An 18,329-nucleotide genomic window follows, 5' to 3' on the forward strand; every position below is an offset into this window, starting at 1 on the left:
TTTTAACAAAGAATTTAGTTACCCATGTAGAGCTTTAGGAGTTTTCTTCTTGAGTCACGGTCTCTCTCACTTTGTCAGTAGATAACGTCTCCCAGGCTAAAGCATTCACACACATATAAAAATCAATACCTGTTCTTTTGTCAGTTTCAGGTCCGCACAGCTGCATTCTTCATTAATGAGAGATTTCACATCCTTCGCATTTAATGGATCAAGATGAAGGGTTGGCCACAACCTTTCAGTGAGAGAGTGGGAAATCACTTCCTTTGCTGGCAATGCAGCTTTTGTAAAGAACAGATTCAAATACTAGAACAGTATTTTTTTTAAAAAATCTAATGCACAATTTGAAGCCTTTACTATTGAGCTCCGGATGACTATAATATAGTTTTGATCTATGCAGTCTGACTATATCAAAGTACTGCAAGTCCCTACATGCGCACACCCAAGATTAGTGCACAGGAGATAAAAACTTTTTTGAGATAATGGTTGTATTTCAAAGCCATAAATACGGAGGAGGCTTACCATTCTCTTCTAAGAGGGAACACTTAGAAGAGAATGAACTGAACACTTCTTTACTCCTCGGTACATTCCAGACATTATCAACCTTGCTGCACAAAGACCTAAAAGGGGTGAGAGACCTTTCCGGGGATTAGATTACCATGCAGCACAATCACAATGGCTGTTCATTTGTTGCACAGGATCTGGAAGGATGCCACATTTTCCCAGCTGTATAACTTTGCTGGGACAACCTTCTTCTTCCAGGTTATGCAGCAGCTGCATCTTGCAGCGCTACAGTAAATGTGGCTGCACAAATGCTGTTGCACATACAGTGGTATCTCTGCATGCAAACGGGATCCATTCCGGAGCCCCGTTCGCATCCTGAAGCGAACGTAAGACGCGACTGTGCGTCTGAGCGTGCGCAGGTCACGTTTCGCTGCTTCTGCGCATGTGTGTGACATCATTTTGAGCGTCTGCGCAATGCACGAGCAGCAAAACCCAGAAGTAACACACTCCGTTACTTCCGGGTTGCCTCGGAGCGCAAGCCGAAAATATTTAAGCTGAAGCGTATTCATCCCGAGGTATGACTGTACAGTGGTACCTCAGGTTACATACGCTTCAGGTTACATACACTTCAGGTTACAGACTCCGCTAACCCAGAAATAGTACCTCAGGTTAAGAACTTTGCTTCAGGATGAGAACAGAAATTGTGCTCCGGTGGTATGGTGGCAGCGGCAGGCCCCATTAGCTAAAGTGGTGCTTCAGGTTAAGAACAGTATGTTCCCAGTATGTTTCCAAGCACAATTCAAGGCATTGGTACTGACATTTAAAGTCCTAAATGGCTTTGGCCCTGTATATCTGAAGGAGCGTCTCCACCGCCATCGTTCAACCCAGACACTGATATCCACCTCCAAGGGCCTTCTGGCAGTTCCCTCACTGCAAGAAGTGAAGTTTCAGGGAACCAGGCAGAGGGCCTTCTCAGTAGTGGAGCGCGCCCTGTGGAACATACTCCCATCAGATGTCAATGAGATAAACAACTACCTGACCTTTAGAAGACATCTGAAGGCAGCCCTGTACAGGGAGGTTTTTAATGTTTGACGTTTTTTGTGTTTAAATATGTTGTTGGGAGTTGCCCAGAGTGGCTGGAGCAACCCAGTCGGATGGGTGGCATATAATAATAAAACCATCACCATCAAAAAGAAAAGCAGTCAGGTTGCCTCCTGCTTCTAGTATTGCTCTGTTGCTGGAAAAATTGAGAAATGGAAATGCCCAGATTAAGACTGCCAATTCTATGCACACTTTCCTAAAATAAGGCACACTGAACACAACAAAAGAAAATTTAGCCTTCCAGTTCCTGGGTCTACCAATGATTCATAATTTAGGGTTTATGCATAGGGGTTCCTATTTGAATGCAGTTTATGTGGGGACAACATTGCAGTTGTCGACTGTTGTCGACAGTGGAATTTGCTGCCAAGGAGTGTGGTGGAGTCTCCTTCTTTGGAGGTCTTTAAGCAGAGGCTTGACAACCATATGTCAGGAGTGCTCTGATGGTGTTTCCTGCTTGGCAGGGGGTTGCACTCGATGGCCCTTGTGGTCTCTTCCAACTCTATGATTCTATGATTCTATGATATAACAGAAGCTTTGACGCAAGGATGAATCACAACCTAGCCTTCTCCCCCCCATGAGACAGCTTTAAAATGCATGGCATTTTTGATATGAGAGCAAGTAAACAAGCCGCCTGTCACCTGCACTCTGAAGTGCTAGAGTCCCAGGACCATACATGCCTTTTCTCCTAGGCCTCTTTCAGCTCAGTTAATCCTTCCCTCCCCAAGCAGGAAAATGCAATGTGGCTCCCCCTACATCTCTCTCTTGCCCCATTCCTTATACAGTCGTACCTCAGGTTACAGACGCTTCAGGTTACAGAATCCGCTAACCCAGAAATAGTACCTCGGGTTAAGAACTTTGCTTCAGGATGAGAACAGAAATTGTGCTCCGTTGTTGCGGTGGCAGCGGGAGGCCCCATTAGCTAAAGTGGTACCTCAGGTTTAGAACAGTTTCAGGTTAAGAACGGACCTCCGGAACGAATTAAGTTCTTAACTAGAGGTACCACTGTATTGGGAAAGGGCGTCATGCTGCAAGCGCCGTTTGAGCATCAAGTTTGTGACTGAAGAGGCTCTTGCAGAACACCATTTGTTGGCAACTTAAAGGCACCTCCTGACTCCTGCCAACTGAACAGTTTAAGCAGATGGCTTTTGAGCGTCTCCAGAACAAACTTACCTCCATGCTGGGGGACAGGTTTCAACATTCACGGACACTACGACCCTCACATTCACTGGCAGGGGGTCAATGAGCCATTTCATATGCTTTTCAGCTTGCTGAGAAACAAAGAGTTGAATTCAAACTCATAAGCATGCTGAATAGAACACAGATTTCACCCCACCACAGGACAACTGTTACACCCCTGATTTTTCCCTTTCATCAGCCCCCATAAGTCACAAATGCACAAATTTCCTATAGCCCCCAACAGAAAAATGGTGCAGTGCTGGATTTACGTATAAGCTAAACAAGCTATAGCTTAGGACCCCCATCTCTTGGGGGCCACCCAAAAAAATTAAAGAAAAAAAGCTGGATGTACATTTCCAAAATATGAGATAAAAAACAAATAAAATAAAACCTACATACAGCAACAGTGTTTTGTGTTGTGTAGGCTCCTATGATGTAAACATCTATAAGCAGATAGCACATAATGTGTTGCAAGATTCAGTGTTGTGTTCTAGGCCCACCACTCCCAAACTTAAAAAAAAACCAAAAATCACCTCAATAATATTGAATAAGCATCATCCATTAGCAAAGAAAAGGCTGAATGGTAAAATAGCTAATGCACAATAATCAATACAATTCTAAATTCATTTTTCAGTACTGTTATCAAGTCAAGTATACTGCAAATGTTACCTGGATCCGATCAATAGAGTCAATAATTATTATAATGCCGCCTTGGTGGTGAGCAGAAAGTTTCTCCAGCCAACGAGGAAATTCTTCTAATAGCTTTACAGGATCGAGTGTCAAAGGTGAGACTGACCAGGAATGCTGCATAAGCTACAACATTGTAAACGTGAGTAAAATATGCTTTACCTAATTGTTGATGAAGCAGGGAACACACAGAAACAGTAAATTAAAGGCAATATATGACCCCATGCTATTTCTTCTTAATTGCATTTTCATCGTAAAGAGGACCAAAAAGCAGATTAAAATATCAATCTGTTTAAATTGATTTTATCAAAATAAGAAGATGAACAATTCTTTCCAGAGATACATGAATGATTTACTACAATTTGTTGCTTGCGTCATAATAGATCGTGGTACAGTGGTGCCCCGCAAGACGAATGCCTCGCAAGATGGAAAACCCGCTAGACGAAAGGGTTTTCCGTTTTGGAGGTGCTTCGCAAAACGAATTTCCTATGGGCTTGCTTCACAAGACGAAAATGTCTTGCGAGTTCCTGCGGGGTTTTTTTCCTCCCCCCCCCTTTTCACAAGCCGCTAAGCCGCTTATCAGCTGATCCGCTAAGCCGCTTATCAGCTGATCCGCTAAGCCACTTAACAGCTGATCCGCTAAGCCGCTTAACAGCTGATCCGCTAAGCCGCTTATCAGCTGATCCGCTAAGCCGCTTAACAGCTGATCCGCTAAGCCGCTAATCAGCTGATCCGTTAAGCCGCTTATCAGCTGATCCGCTAAGCCGCTAATAGCGCTAATCCGCTAAGCCGCTAATGGGCTTGCTTCGCAAGACGAAAAAACCGCAAGACGAAGAGACTCGCGGAACGGATTCTTTTCATCTTCCGAGGCACCACTATATATAGGGCTGGGCAATATCTGCTTTTCAAGATTGTGAAATGTTTAGCTGGGGCATTGTATATCACAATGTCTGAAATAAAGATGGAGCTATGTAGAGGCATCGGCTGGCTTCACAGTTTTTCCTGCATCGTGATTTTTGCCAGCACCTCCTCTTGTGATTCACTCCCCGCTGCAGGACGGGAAAGCTAAGTTGGCTTAGTTAACAGGGGCTGCAGGAATCGAGAGAAGAATTGGCTGGCTTCGCAGTTTTCCCCATATTGTGATTGTTGCATAGCGCGTACGCGCGCGCACACACACACACACACACACACACAGAGAGAGAAAGAGAGACCATGATTCACAATATATTGCCAGGTCAAAAATCATGAAACCAATATCACAATATGGACTTCAATCTGGTTTTGGATGAGATGTATATATATTGCCCAGCCCTAGCAGTATCCTATTAAAACTTTTGTCTGTATATGATGGGATGGTAGCACTTTGCAGAATGTAGACCTGCTTCTTCCCAGTGGGACTGAATAGCCCGTAGAATGCAAAATAGGTGGATGGGTGGAGAAGAATGTTGATTTACTGGCACAGATTCAGGAAAAGTGATCTCTGTCGTTATAAGCACTACATCACCGTTTTTGCCCAGTGGTTGACCTGGAATTGCCCAGCATATGAGGAACCACACAACATCCTGGGTGGCAGGGAGAGGGGACCAAGGACCCACGTATGAATCAGTGCCAAGCATAATGAACCATCGTCTTTTTTAAAAAAAGAACAGTCATATCTTTAAACAACTGCTACACTTATACTTCGCAGAATGGCTTGCATATGGTTCCCTTCCCAGGCAGTTCACAAGGCCAGAACAGCCCAGCTTCAACAGTAGACGCTGATTCACTTTGCCTTCACACTACTTTCGGGTCCACAAATTAGGGTATTATTCTAAAAATATGACTGCATGTATCTAAATCAAGAGAGACGAGCTCAGCAGCAGTGCAGCGTGCTGCCAACTGAAAAACGCCGACTGGATTTGCCTGGAGCCTCAAACAGACGAAATACCACCTGTCTCCTCTTCTTTGTCCAGATGGCTGGGAATAGCCAGGAAAACATATTACTCAGTGCATTAACTCTCAGGGTTTTGTTTTTCTTTGTTATGAACTAACTGGTATTCCTAAGATATATATATATTTCAGTGTCCTAGAGATTGTTTTTGCAGTTTCATGGCATTTGAGACAAAGCAGATATTGCTCACGTCCGAATATCACGTGAACTCAATCTTTAACTGGCTCCCATGAAGGAAAATGCAGCCATCTTGCTCTTCTCCATGTTATAGGGGTCAATGGAGCACACCCACTAGGCCAGCATTTGGCTTAACATGTCATCCAAAACCAAGATCATGGTTAAGGCCTCTTCTTCTCAACCACAACCTGTAACCATAGGCCAAATCATGGCTACACCCCATGGTTAATAAGGAGAGGCCTTAACCGTGGTCCAAGGTTCAACTAAATACCGTATTTTTTGCTCTATAAGACGCACCAGACCATAAGACGCACCTAGTTTTTGGAGGAGGAAAACAAGAAAAAAAAAATCTGAATCTCAGAAGCCAGAACAGCAAGAGGGAACACTGCACAGTGAAAGCAACAATCCCTCTTGCTGTTCTGGCTTCTGGGATAGCTGCACAGCCTGCATTCGCTCCATAAGACGCACACGCATTTCACCTTACTTTTTAGGAGGGAAAAAGTGAGTCTTATAGAGCAAAAAATACGGTATTAAGCCAAACCTTTGCTTCGCCGCAATCCTGTGCTGACCCGAAGGCCCAGGGAGGAAAAAAATGGGAATGACCTCCTTGCCAGGGATCAGAACGTTCACAGTACACCATATGATGGCTTACTGTCAAATCAGACATTCAAGGCCCGTTAATATAAAATAGTTCTTGACTTTTTCTTTAGCACACAGGCATTCAGGTCCTTAAAAAGACTTTGACGATTCTGCCCTGCCCATTTTTTACTTTATTTTATTTTTTTGAAATACCTTTAAAGTGAGACGTCTGAGAATCAGCGCAGGCTCTGAACTGCTAGACAAAGGTTTCCCAACAAAATGGTATAGGATGAGAGTATTTGGCGAATGCTTCTGTTGCAACTGAATCCTAGGGAGAAGGTGGAGAGACAAACAAGGGAGAAGATGGGTTTCTCATGAACCTACATTTTCAAAGTTGCATTACAGCATCTAAATGGTGCCAATGATTTTTTGGAATGTTAATTTACTGTTTTTACTGTTTTTAATATTTTGAGACGGCTGTATTTAAATGTAAAAAAAAATGAGCAGAGAAGGATGATCAGTATGCAGGAAATATTGCGACCAGTATAGGAATGTAGGAAGATGCTTTGTACCAAGTTGAAACCATTGGTCCGTTTAGCCCAGTACAGTGGTACCTCGGGTTACATATGCTTCAGGTTACATACGCTTCAGGTTACAGACTATGCTAACCCAGAAATAGTACCTCGGGTTAAGAACTTTGCTTCAGGATGAGAACAGAAATTGTGCTCCGGCGGCGTGGCAGCAGCGGGAGGCCCCATTAGCTAAAGTGGTGCTTCAGGTTAAGAACTGTTTCAGGTTAAGAACAGACCTCCGGAACGAATTAAGTACGTAACCAGAGGTAGAGGTAAAGGGACCCCTGACCGTTAGGTCCAGTCATGGCCGACTCTGGGGTTGTGGCGCTCCTCTTGCTTTATTGGCCGAGGGAGCCGGCGTACAGCTTCCGGGTCATGTGGCCAGCATGACTAAGCCGCTTCTGGCGAACCAGAGCAGCACACGGAAACGCCTTTTACCTTCTTGCTAGAGCAGTACCTATTTGTCTACTTGCACTTTGACGTGCTTTCGAACTGCTAGGTTGGCAGTTTCAGGTTAAGTTTCAGGTTAAGAACGGGCCTCCGGAACAAATTAAGTACTTAACCCGAGGTACCACTGTACTAGTTCTCAGGCAGGGTTCATTCCCAGCCCGGCCTGAGGTGCTGGGCCCTTCTGCATGCACATGTGCCCCGCCACTGAATTTGTTGACAGCACTTATAAATGCACTGTGCTTTCAGGGGGCATTATCCAAATTGACCATTCTGACCATCTATGTCCTGCTGCAAGGGAACAGGGTGGGTATATACACATATTTTGAAAGTGGAAGGGGCAGCCAACTGTGTGGACTTAAAGTCTGTACAGCATATTATTTGGAGACAACCCACTCTGTCCAAAGGGGATTCGTGTTTATGGGGCTTATCGGCCAAATGATTTCTCTTAACAGGACAGAGGTAGTTAATCAGTGGGTGAGGAAGGTCTATGTGATCACCTCTCAGCCATCTCAGACTGGCTCTTCAACTGTTTTGAGACCACTAAAAAGGGGGCAAAAACTTGACCCTGCAGTTATTAGACATGTGCAGGATTTCCTTCCGACCCACAGAAAGGCAAAACACTTGGGAGTGGCCACAACAGCAGCACAGAAAACCTGTTGCCCTCCAAATGTTGCTGGACTACCATCCCATCATCCCCAACCTTTGGTCTTGCTGGCTGGGGTTGATGGGAACTGTAGTTCAGCAACAGCAGGAAGGCAACAGGCTGTCCACCTGTTGCTTAATAATAATAATAATAATAAATTTATTTATACCCCGCCCTCCCCAGCCAGGACCAGGCTCAGGGCAGCTAACACCCGATCTAAAAACAATTAATTGAAATACAACTTAAAAACAAGATTAAAACACAACATTAAAACATTAAAATACAGCCTCATTTCCGTGGAAACTCAAATCAAAAACTTTTTGGGGGATGAAAATGTCAAGTCTTCACCAAGGCTAACTATCCAGACTGGTCCTACATGGGCCAGAAAAAAGCCAGGGAAGTCCCCAAATAGGAGTTCCATCACAGAAGGAGAAAGGAAAAAAGAAAGAGGGGGAGGGAATCAAATTGGCTCCAAGCCAAAGGCCAGGCGGAACAACTCTGTCCTACAGGCCCTGCGGAAAGAAATCAGATCCTGCAGGGCCCTGGTCTCATGAGACAGAGCGTTCCACCAGGACGGAGACAGTGTTGAAAAGGCCCTGGCTCTGGTTGAGGCTAATATGACTTCCTTAGGGCCCGGGACCTCTAAGGTGTTGCTGTTTATGGACCTTAAGGTCCTCCATGGGGCATACCGGGAGAGGCAGTCCCGTAGGTACGAGGGTCCTATTTCCAATAGAAATAGTTTCTCTTGGCTTCCAAAAGGACCGTGCTTTTGAACATTTGCAGAGTACCTTCTATCTGCCAGGTTTATTTCTATCCAAGAGCTATTTTGTGGACCTGGGACTTCTTACTCAGCAGCGTCCATGGGATTTAGGCAGGGAAATCAACACCCAGAGGATCATGGCTTCCCCGTCTTTGCTATGGAATATTGGGGGGTGGGGTTGTTAAAAAAACCCCACACAGAACTGAAAGGCCGAGGAGGAGGAGACACAGCAGGAACAGACCCTGTCCTGCTACAGGAGCTAGAGTCCAGCTTTGACTCCATTTTGCAAAAGAAAGTCCCTAAGAAACACTAACTCTGCTCTAGGTAAGGCAACTGCTCTCCCATTACGTCACCTTAGCTGCCATGCTAGGACTGGCATATCTGGTTCAGTTCTGAAAGGCTGCTCTTGTGAACTTTCTGTTATATCCTGCAACTTTATTGGATACAAGCGGGTGGCGCTGTGGGTTAAACCACAGAGCCTAGGACTTGCCAATCAGAAGGTTGGTGGTTCGAATCCCCACGACAGGGTGAGCTGCCGTTGCTCGGTCCCTGCTCCTGCCAACCTAGCAGTTTGAAAGCACATCAAAGTGCAAGTAGATAAATAGGTACCGCTCTGGCGGGAAGGTAAATGGCGCTTCTGTGCGCTGCTCTGGTTCGCCAGAAGCGGGTTAGTCATGCTGGCCACATGACCCAGAAGCTGTACACTGGCTCCCTCAGCCAATAAAGCGAGATGAGCACCACAACCCCAGAGTCGGCCACGAATGGACCTAATGGTCAGGGGTCCCTTTATCTTTATGGGGACCCATAGTAAAAACAAAGAAGGAAAACACTTAAAAGACTATACCATTTTGACAAAAGGAGAGATTTTCCTGAGCCTGGTCCTCCAGACACGAGAAGGGGCGGGATTGGCGCTGGGGCTGCCACCAAGTCATTCAGGCGTTCGTAATACTGCAAACAAAAATCAGGCATCGTAACAAAGAGCTCTGGGGTTAAGTCAAGAAACAGAGTGATTCAAAAATCTAAGCATCTACTTGATCTTGAGGCTCTGTGTGATATAAGAAGAAGATATAACAGCATCTTGGGTCCCCCAAACGCTCAGTTCTAACCACATTGACTCGTAAGTCACGCTGAATTTAATTGGCTTGTGTCCACATTAGTATTCTTAAGGACACTGTCTTGGTCACAGATTACTCACAAACGTAGTAGCCAGCATCACTCAGCGGAGAGCTGAGCTAAGTTTACTTTCTCAAATACTGGCCCCATTCACGCACCACATGGTTAATAGGCTACCACGATAAGAGGGCTCTTTGGCTCTCGACTCATGCACAGAGGAAGCAAGTAATGACCGCTGGCTTTGTGCTTATGTCTGAGCCAGGGATCATTGTTTATTTCCTCTATGCATGAGTGGGGGGAGCAAAAGAGCTCTCCAAGGCGTGATCACAGCAAACCACTAACCATCATATGCAAACCACATAAATATTTCACAAGTAGACTTGAATGTCTGGATGCCTTTGCCCTTTTTTAAAAAAGAAAGTCAGATATTCAGTTAGGGGTCTCTCACCATCACGTCATTAAAAGTGTCATAGCACATGCTCTTATAACTAAAGGATTTAGTATGATTCTTCAAAATTCTGGAGGGACAGCTTTGCTTTTAGCCTAGGCCCCTCCCCACCAAAATGCAGAATTGCCTCTTACAGCCAATATACTGAAATTCAACATACCCAGAAACAGGTGCAATCCTTCCAACATTGATTTATGTAAATGTGATAGAAAAGATACATCCGCAAAACTCTTAAATTCACTTAGCATGAAACAATTTCTTCCAATGTATGACTTTTTGAACTCTAGGAGCACCACTATTCCATGAGCTACATTTCTAACGTGAGTACAATGGTACCTCGGGTTACAGACGCTTCGGGTTACAGACTCCGCTAACCCAGAAATAGTACCTCGGGTTAAGAACTTTGCTTCAGGATGAGAACAGAAATCGCGCGGCAGCAGCGGGAGGCCCATTAGCTAAAGTGGTACCTCAGGTTAAGAACAGTTTCACGTTAAGAATGGACCTCCAGAACGAATTAAGTTCTTAACCCGAGGTACCACTGTACATTTCCCCCTTCAAATATGCTTTCTGGAGTCTTGGCAGCCAAGCCATTGTACACAATCCAGGCCCCTGTGCATGTTCCATTGAACACCCAGCTCCCCTGCGCATGTGCTGCCCCTTTGATTAAAACACAGAGGGAGCACACCTCCATGTGCAAAAGAATGTATACATAGAGTTGGTGCCCTTCTTGCCAACAGTGTTCTGTTTAGATTTCTGTGTATGAAAGAAACCAGTGTATTGCAGAAATAGCGTACAATGCAGATTTCTGTGTATGAAAGAAACCAGTGTATTGCAGAAATAGCGTACAATGCAGCAAAACCCAAACATATTTTAAGTGCCAGGAAAGTCAACAGGACCTTCAGCCTTTAGATTCAGAAGCAGTTCCTGTTAATTTTAACAGCAGTGGTTTGCATGTTAGCAGGTGCAGGATCTCAGTTAAAATTTGTACAGTTATCAAGCTTTTTGTTTTAAAGAGCTTAAAACAAAAGCTTTTTGTTTTGTTTAAACACTGTATATGTTAGGTCCCTTGTTCAAAGGGACCTAACATATACAGTGGTACCTCGGGTTACATATGCTTCAGGTTACAGACGCTTCAGGTTACAGACTCTGCTAACCCAGAAACAGTACCTTGGGTTAAGAACTTTGCTTCAGGATGAGAACAGAAATCGTGCAGCAGGAGGCCACATTAGCTAAAGTGGTGCTTCAGGTTAAGAACAGTTTCAGGTTAAGAACGGACCTCCGGAACGAATTAAGTTCTTAACCTGAGGTACCACTAGAGACTTGCCAAGTCAATAGATCTCCCCCATAACTGGTTTTGCACTGTGGCTCTGAACCTCAAGTGGTTTAAAATACACCTGAATGAGGAGGTTGCACATGCTCACTTGTTTTTTGTCAGCTGTGAGCCACCTTGTGCTGGCCCCCGATCTGCCTTTTGCACTGGCAGAATGAGCACCGTTGCTGGAAAGCTCTCAGAAAACCTTTGTCTGGGAGCAGCCTAGACTTAAGGTTAAGTTTTTATACTTGTTACTTCAATAGTAAGGAAGCATACAGCCAGCTGGAATACGTTCATTACATTTCCTCCTTGGTATAGGCACATTTGGCAATTGTCCCAAAACCAACCGAATCGTCTGCCTGAGACATATGGCCGCCTTCAGCCTGAGGACTGAAAGCCTCCGGGGATGTTTGCAAACCCCACTCCTCCTGCAAGAGTGGCAGCCCTGCTGCAAGTGAAGAAAAACAGACACAAACACTTATTGTTTGCCTTAAAATAGGGCACAAACTTACTTTCTCAAATCCAAGCTCAGAAGTTGAACTGGACGCCTGCTGGAAGGCCTCCATCTGTTCTTGTTCATCGTGAGCATCCCACAGCACGTCTCCAAAAATTTCCTCTTCGGGAATGGAAGGCTCAGCACTGTCTGTTGCGCCCTTCCTTTCCAGTTGTGTAATTTCACAGCCCAGTATATCCTATGTTAGCAGAAAAACAAATCCTATGAAGAAGCAGTGAGTGACTCTTGTCTACGAAGTGGTCAGTGCCCAAAGAAGGAGGTAAAGGTAAAGGTAAAGGGACCCCTGACCATTAGATCCAGTCGTGACCGACTTGGGTTGCAGCGCTCATCTCGCTTTATTGGCCGAGGGAGCCGGCGTACAGCTTCCGGGTCATGTGGCCAGCATGACTAAGCCGCTTCTGGAGAACCAGAGCAGCGCACGGAAGCGCCATTTACCTTCCCGCTGGAGCGGTACCTATTTATCTACTTGCACTCTGACGTGCTTTTGAACTGCTAGGTTGGCAGGAGCAGGGACTAAGCAACGGGAGCTCACCCCGTCGCGGGGATTCGAACCGCCGACCTTCTGATCGGCAAGTCCTAGGCTCTGTGGTTTAACCCACAGCACCACCCGCGTCCCTAAAGAAGGAGGTGCTGGGGCTTAAATCTACCCCAAGGACTTCTCCACCACCAAATTCAGGTGGGCTTTGGAGGAATCATCCTTTCTTCATATAGTTCATGCGTTTTAGGGATGTCCTGCCATCAGTCCAGTTCAAACTTAACATAAAACCATGGTTTTCCTACTACTTTCCTACTACAGCAAATCTTGGGCTTACACGCTTTCTCTGTTTTTTCATCTTCTGAGCATACAAGGAAAGAGACTGGAAGCTTCTGATGTCAAACAAACCATTCTGCTGATGTTCTATTTCAAGAGGACATGGGTGGCGCTGTGGTCTAAACCACTGAGCCTTTTGGGCTTGCCGATCAGAAGGTTGGCAGTTTGAATCCTCGTGAAGGAGTGAGCTCCCGTTGCTCTGTCCCAGCTCCTGCCAACCTAGCAGTTCAAAAGCATGCCTGTGCAAGTAGATAAATAGATACCGCTCTGGTGGGAAGGTAAACGGCGTTTCCATGTGCTCTAGTTTCCGTCACAGTGTTCCGTTGTGCCAGAATCAGTTTAAGTCATGCTGGCCACAAGACCTGGAAAGTTGTCTGTGGACAAACACCAGCTCCCTCAGCCTGAAAGTGAGATGAGCGCCGCAACCCCATAGTCACCTTTGACTAGACTTAAGAGTCCAGGGGTCATTTACCTTTCTTCTTCTTCTTCTTCTTTACAATTTCAGGGTGGTTATTGAGAATAAGCCGGGGACAAATCATGATTTCAGATCTTTGCTTGTTCTCACCAACCACAGTTCAAGCAACCCAGTTTCCCGAAGTTTGGATATTACCTAAACCTGCAATTAGTTCTAAAGCTGAAGCCAAATGCTTTTGGTTTCCCCCTCTAGCTTTAAATAAGATGCTTTAAAATATACTTTAGAAATGTATATAATAATGCAACGTGTGAAGCAACCCCTATTTATGCAAACGAAAGTCAAGAACCCCATGTTGATTTACTCCTTTAAAAAAAAATCACAGCATTTATACACTGCCTTTCCACCAGACAACTGGCCTTTGGGGAAATACCTGTTTTATGGTCTTTTCCACATAATTATAGACTTCACGGGCTCCTTCCTCTTCTCCTCCCATATGGCTGATGATCTGGGGTAGGAGGAGAGAGAAATGATTCTGAAAAGACTACGTCTCCAGATAGAAGTAAGTTGTTTTTACAGACCTGGGGCATCTTATTCAGAAAAGATTTGCACACTTAAAAAAAACAGAAAGTCAGTTCAGCATACTACTCTCCTAGGCAACAATAATTCAATCTCCTGATTCCATAGGAAGCCTAGATGAACTACTCTTTTCCTTTTAAAAATTGCTTCGTTACAAACATACACAAACTTAATTTACATTTTAAAATTAAATATCACAAAAAGAATTAAATGGGGTTGTTGCTTTTCAAAGGGTGTGGATCATCAGGCCAAGCTGCATATTTGGATGAAGGGCTGTATTTAAAATTTGCACCATTATGCAATAACCACCCAATACTAGCCATTTCAAACTCAGTAGTACAAAGGGCAGAAGACAAAAATGAATGCTAGTAGGGAAGAGTAATTCGAAGAGTATCTTCATTCTTTGAATCCAATTAATTTTAAGGACAAAACATTTTTTCAGAACTGAACTACATAAACAAAAGCACATTTTAAAGGCCAAAAAATAAAAAATAAAAATCCTTCCTCATTAGGGTTCAAGGTGAAAAATATTACTATCACAGCAATCTTAGAAGCAATATCTCTTTTTGGAAACCTCAACCTTTTTTCCACTAGATATTTATATTAAAGACAGAAACAACTATTGCAGCGTGACAGTAAACAACTATCTGGGAAGCAAAATTGATTTGGGATTGCACGATCAGGTTGCATTCAATTGCCCGAATGTGTGCTATTCCATTATCTTCCTGCATGCACTATCCTTAAAAAAAAATTATTTAAGGAGTCACATACAAATTATGTTAACACCAGCTTCTACAAACAGTTACAAAATAAGAAAACTGATAAACGTACCAACCTTCAGCACACTCTGATTACCTTTGTTTTGTTCACAAAACGAACTTGCTCAACTAATCGCTGCACAGAATCTGAACCGACTTGTCCATCTTCCAGTCGGTGGCAAATAAGCCGGGGCTTCCCTTCAGGGTTTTTCAAGAAGGCTTCTTCGCACTCATCCAGCAGGCAGCTAGATTGAAAAACCAGCATTTTTGTGCTATATACTATTCTGCTGTAGCACACAGTTTTCATCAACATCAGCCCCAAGGGTGCATTTTTTTCTTCAAAAGGCTCCAGTCAAAAAGGGACAAGCCTTTTTATCACGAAACAAGCAACGTGCCTTTAAAAAACCGAGGGCAAAAACGTCCTGAGATTCAGAGTTGTAAAGAAAGAAACAAAAATAAATAAAACCAAATGGGTCTTTTAAGGAAAAGTACCCTTAGCCTGCAATCCTATAAACCCCATTAAATACAGTAAGCAGGCATTAGACATTGCGCTCTTAGTATTCTTTCTAGGAAGAATTCTGGTGTATACATTTGAATAAAGTAAGCGCACTTCACTCGGAATATGTTAGAAAACCTGAAGCGTTGAGACAAGCTGGTTTAAGGCAGGTTCTGTATTCAAGTATTTAGAAACAAAACTGATTGAAAATACATTCCATATACCCAGGAACATCTTAGTGACATAGTCCTATTTTACTGATGTACTTGCCTGTTTCTGTTTAATGGTTTCCTAAGCTGCTAACTCACCTTGGCAAATTTAGATGCAAGAACAAAATGGCTAAAGAGCTTTTCTCAATTTCCCATTTTCTCACAGCCTGGAAAGTACTTTCAGTTTCTACTGGGAAATGGACAGCTTGGAAGAAGTATTCCATTGTTTCACAATATTTCCGAAGTTTGGGAGAGTATTTCTGAAAGTTAAGAGGAAAATGTGGGTTTTGTTATGGGTGCTAAATTGCCATCACAAAAAACAAGATTGAGCAAGCTAAGCCATTGTTTCGCTGGGTTTCTCTAATTAGGGTTAACATAAGAAACTCTGGCTAGCAGTAATCACTGTTAACCATTAAGTTTACTCTCAGCCACAGTCATTCATAAATGATTACTAGTAGTGGGTTGTAAGCCTGAGAGTCATTTGACATGCTGGATACCACCTTCCTTCCTAAATCGATTTATTTTCTCTCCAGTTAGCTACAAGATGCTCTGGATGATGCCAAGGGCATGCCAAGAGACAGTCCCATTCTCTTGTTTCTCAGATTTATTTACTTACAATAATTTATAACTCGCTTTTCTATACAAGGATACTCAAACTGGTTCACACAACCGAGCAAAGAAAGTACTGAAAGACCAAAATAATATATTATACAAGCATAAAAATAATATCCAAGATCACAGCACAATTTCATGCACAGTTGAAAATAGAAGAGTTTCAAATCAGTTGACTTAAGACCCAAAAGCTCACTAGAACAGCCGTATTTTCATTGCTCCACGAAACATGGGTAGCAATGGTGTCGGACAGAGCCCTGTTGGAAGAGTGTTCCACAACACTGGACCTCCCACCCACTGCACCTCCAATGGTCGCAGAATCCAGATTTCAACATTGATTTTAGTGCTCAGGTAGGTTCAAATTGAAGGCAGCAGTTCTGGTTTGGAGGGGCTTGAACTTCCCTTTCTTGAAAAGGTTTGCAAAAGCCCAGGGGCATTTCAAGCTAAGCATAACTATAATAAACCACTTCTCCAGTTGCTGTACATTATACAAAGATTTTGTTGGTAGATAGGTAAATAAATGACAGTGTGGACTACAACCAGGTGGATGGAAGTTACATTCTGATCAAACCAAAATTCAAAATAAAGTTGCTGTGTCACAAAGCCAGAATACTACACTCTTTGCACTGAAGTGATTCATTGTGTCACACACCAGGTCACCAAGGCGTCATAAATTCAGAAAATTCCGCTCCATATGACAGAAAAAAGGCACATTATTTATGAGCCAAGTAATATATTTAAGGCTTATACTGTCTGCTCTGGTGGGTAGCAGTTCTCTATACCTTGAGGCAGACACCTCGCTCAGCAATATGACTCAAAATTACTTTTAAACTGGAAAATGGCAAGCAGTAACCTAGAAATCTTATAAATACAAAACACAGGCTCTACTAACTGGGCAATGTTCCCTGTTTCGAAAACTGTGAAATCAGGATACGGTTTATTGTCCATGTGAAGCAGATTGCAAAGTGTTGTGACAACAGAACACAGAAAAGTGTAGAAAATCACTAGTATATCCTGCACGCATTTTTCTCACCTGGATGAAGATGTCTACTTCTTGCTGAGTCTCTTCTGTACTGATGAGATACACCCTAATTGTATTGCTCCACAAAGAGTGGGAAAACAAGGGAGTGACTTGCAGCAAACTAGCGACAGCTGCATCCCAGTCATCTGCAAAAGTAAGAAAAGACAACACACACTAACACATTGTTAGCCGATTCAAAACCACCAATCAGCTTAATGCAGCCCAGCCAGTCCATCCCTCTCACCATGCTCTTCCGACAGCCACAGGGGGCGGTAGGCAATTGGCCTGGCCTGTCAATGCTGCCAGCCTGGAACTTAAGGTCCACAAAATGTTGCTCATTCATCAATATTTATTTAAACTGAATGTCACGTTTCGAAGCAGCGAATGAAAATATCCTGTACTACCAAGTACGCGTGCCGTAGTGCTCTCTTTAAAAAGAAAAGAAGTCCCTTTGGACGGCTTCACACAGAAAGAGACACACATGTGACTTCTGAATTTGAAAAGTGATGCCTCTAACAACCACAACACAACACAACACCCATTTCAGGATAGGGAGGGAAGATTCAATCAATCAATCATCATTATTTCACCAGTTTAAACCTCAATTAGGGACGCGGGTGACGCTGTGGGTAAAACCTCAGTGCCTAGGACTTGCCGATCGTATGGTCGGCGGTTCGAATCCCCGCGGCGGGGTGAGCTCCCGTCGTTCGGTCCCTGCTCCTGCCCACCTAGCAGTTCGAAAGCACGTCAAAGTGCAAGTAGATAAATAGGTACCACTCCAGCGGGAAGGTAACAGTGTTTCCGTGTGCTGTGCTGGTGCTGGCTCGCCAGCTGCAGCTTCGTCACGCTGGCCACGTGACCCGGAAGTGTCCTCGGACGGCGCCGGCTCACGGCCTCTAGAGCGAGATGAGCACGCAACCCTAGAGTCGGACATGACTGGCCCGTACGGGCAGGGTTACCTTTACCTTTACCTTTAAACCTGATTGCCACTACAGGTCACTTGCAAAGAAGCTGAAATTTGTGCCGGTACGTCATATAACTAAAACACTGATGAAAAGATGAATTGTTCTGTAGGTCGACTCTGCATTTCAGCCACAGTTTGTCTTGAAGTGATACAACACTGCAAGATTTTGTCTCGGGTCTTTTAAAATTTTAATTACCCTTGCTTCAGAGAGAACCAAGCCCTTACCTCTGTTGACATTTGCAAATGGCCCTTCCACATCTATGGAGCTATGTGCAAACTCAGGGCCTCGGAAGGACTGTTGAAGCTGTATCATGCTGCCCATGGAAGGCTCGCTTCCCAAAGCTCCGCCAGTCCAATATTCGGTCTGAGCTCCAGTGGCTTAAAAATAAAACAAGCATTTACTGATGAATACCTATTGTTTACATAGACTGGTCATCAATTACCTAGTCATTTAGGAGACATGCAACAATTTAATCAGCATAACATAAATCAAATGATGAATTA

The 18,329-nt window shown here is 43.9% G+C and overlaps 1 protein-coding gene across 3 annotated transcripts in view; it reads right to left on the bottom strand.

Moving 5' to 3' along the window:
• NPHP3 (nephrocystin 3) overlaps positions 1-18,329 on the bottom strand; it is a 40,558-nt gene that overhangs the window by 17,588 nt on the left and 4,641 nt on the right. For all 3 annotated transcript variants that reach the window (XM_053359338.1, XM_053359337.1, XM_053359336.1), the window contains 11 exons: positions 18,051-18,203; positions 16,874-17,007; positions 15,328-15,488; positions 14,621-14,768; positions 13,620-13,694; positions 11,962-12,141; positions 9,421-9,524; positions 6,365-6,479; positions 3,448-3,591; positions 2,773-2,870; positions 130-232 (listed from right to left, as the gene is read on the bottom strand). In XM_053359338.1, the coding sequence (XP_053215313.1) occupies positions 130-232; positions 2,773-2,870; positions 3,448-3,591; positions 6,365-6,479; positions 9,421-9,524; positions 11,962-12,141; positions 13,620-13,694; positions 14,621-14,768; positions 15,328-15,488; positions 16,874-17,007; positions 18,051-18,203 (1,415 nt within the window). The remainder of the gene's footprint in view (positions 1-129; positions 233-2,772; positions 2,871-3,447; positions 3,592-6,364; positions 6,480-9,420; positions 9,525-11,961; positions 12,142-13,619; positions 13,695-14,620; positions 14,769-15,327; positions 15,489-16,873; positions 17,008-18,050; positions 18,204-18,329) is intronic.

The sequence above is a fragment of the Podarcis raffonei genome, chromosome 12 (assembly GCF_027172205.1).
Source record: "Podarcis raffonei isolate rPodRaf1 chromosome 12, rPodRaf1.pri, whole genome shotgun sequence".
NCBI lineage: Eukaryota > Metazoa > Chordata > Lepidosauria > Squamata > Lacertidae > Podarcis > Podarcis raffonei.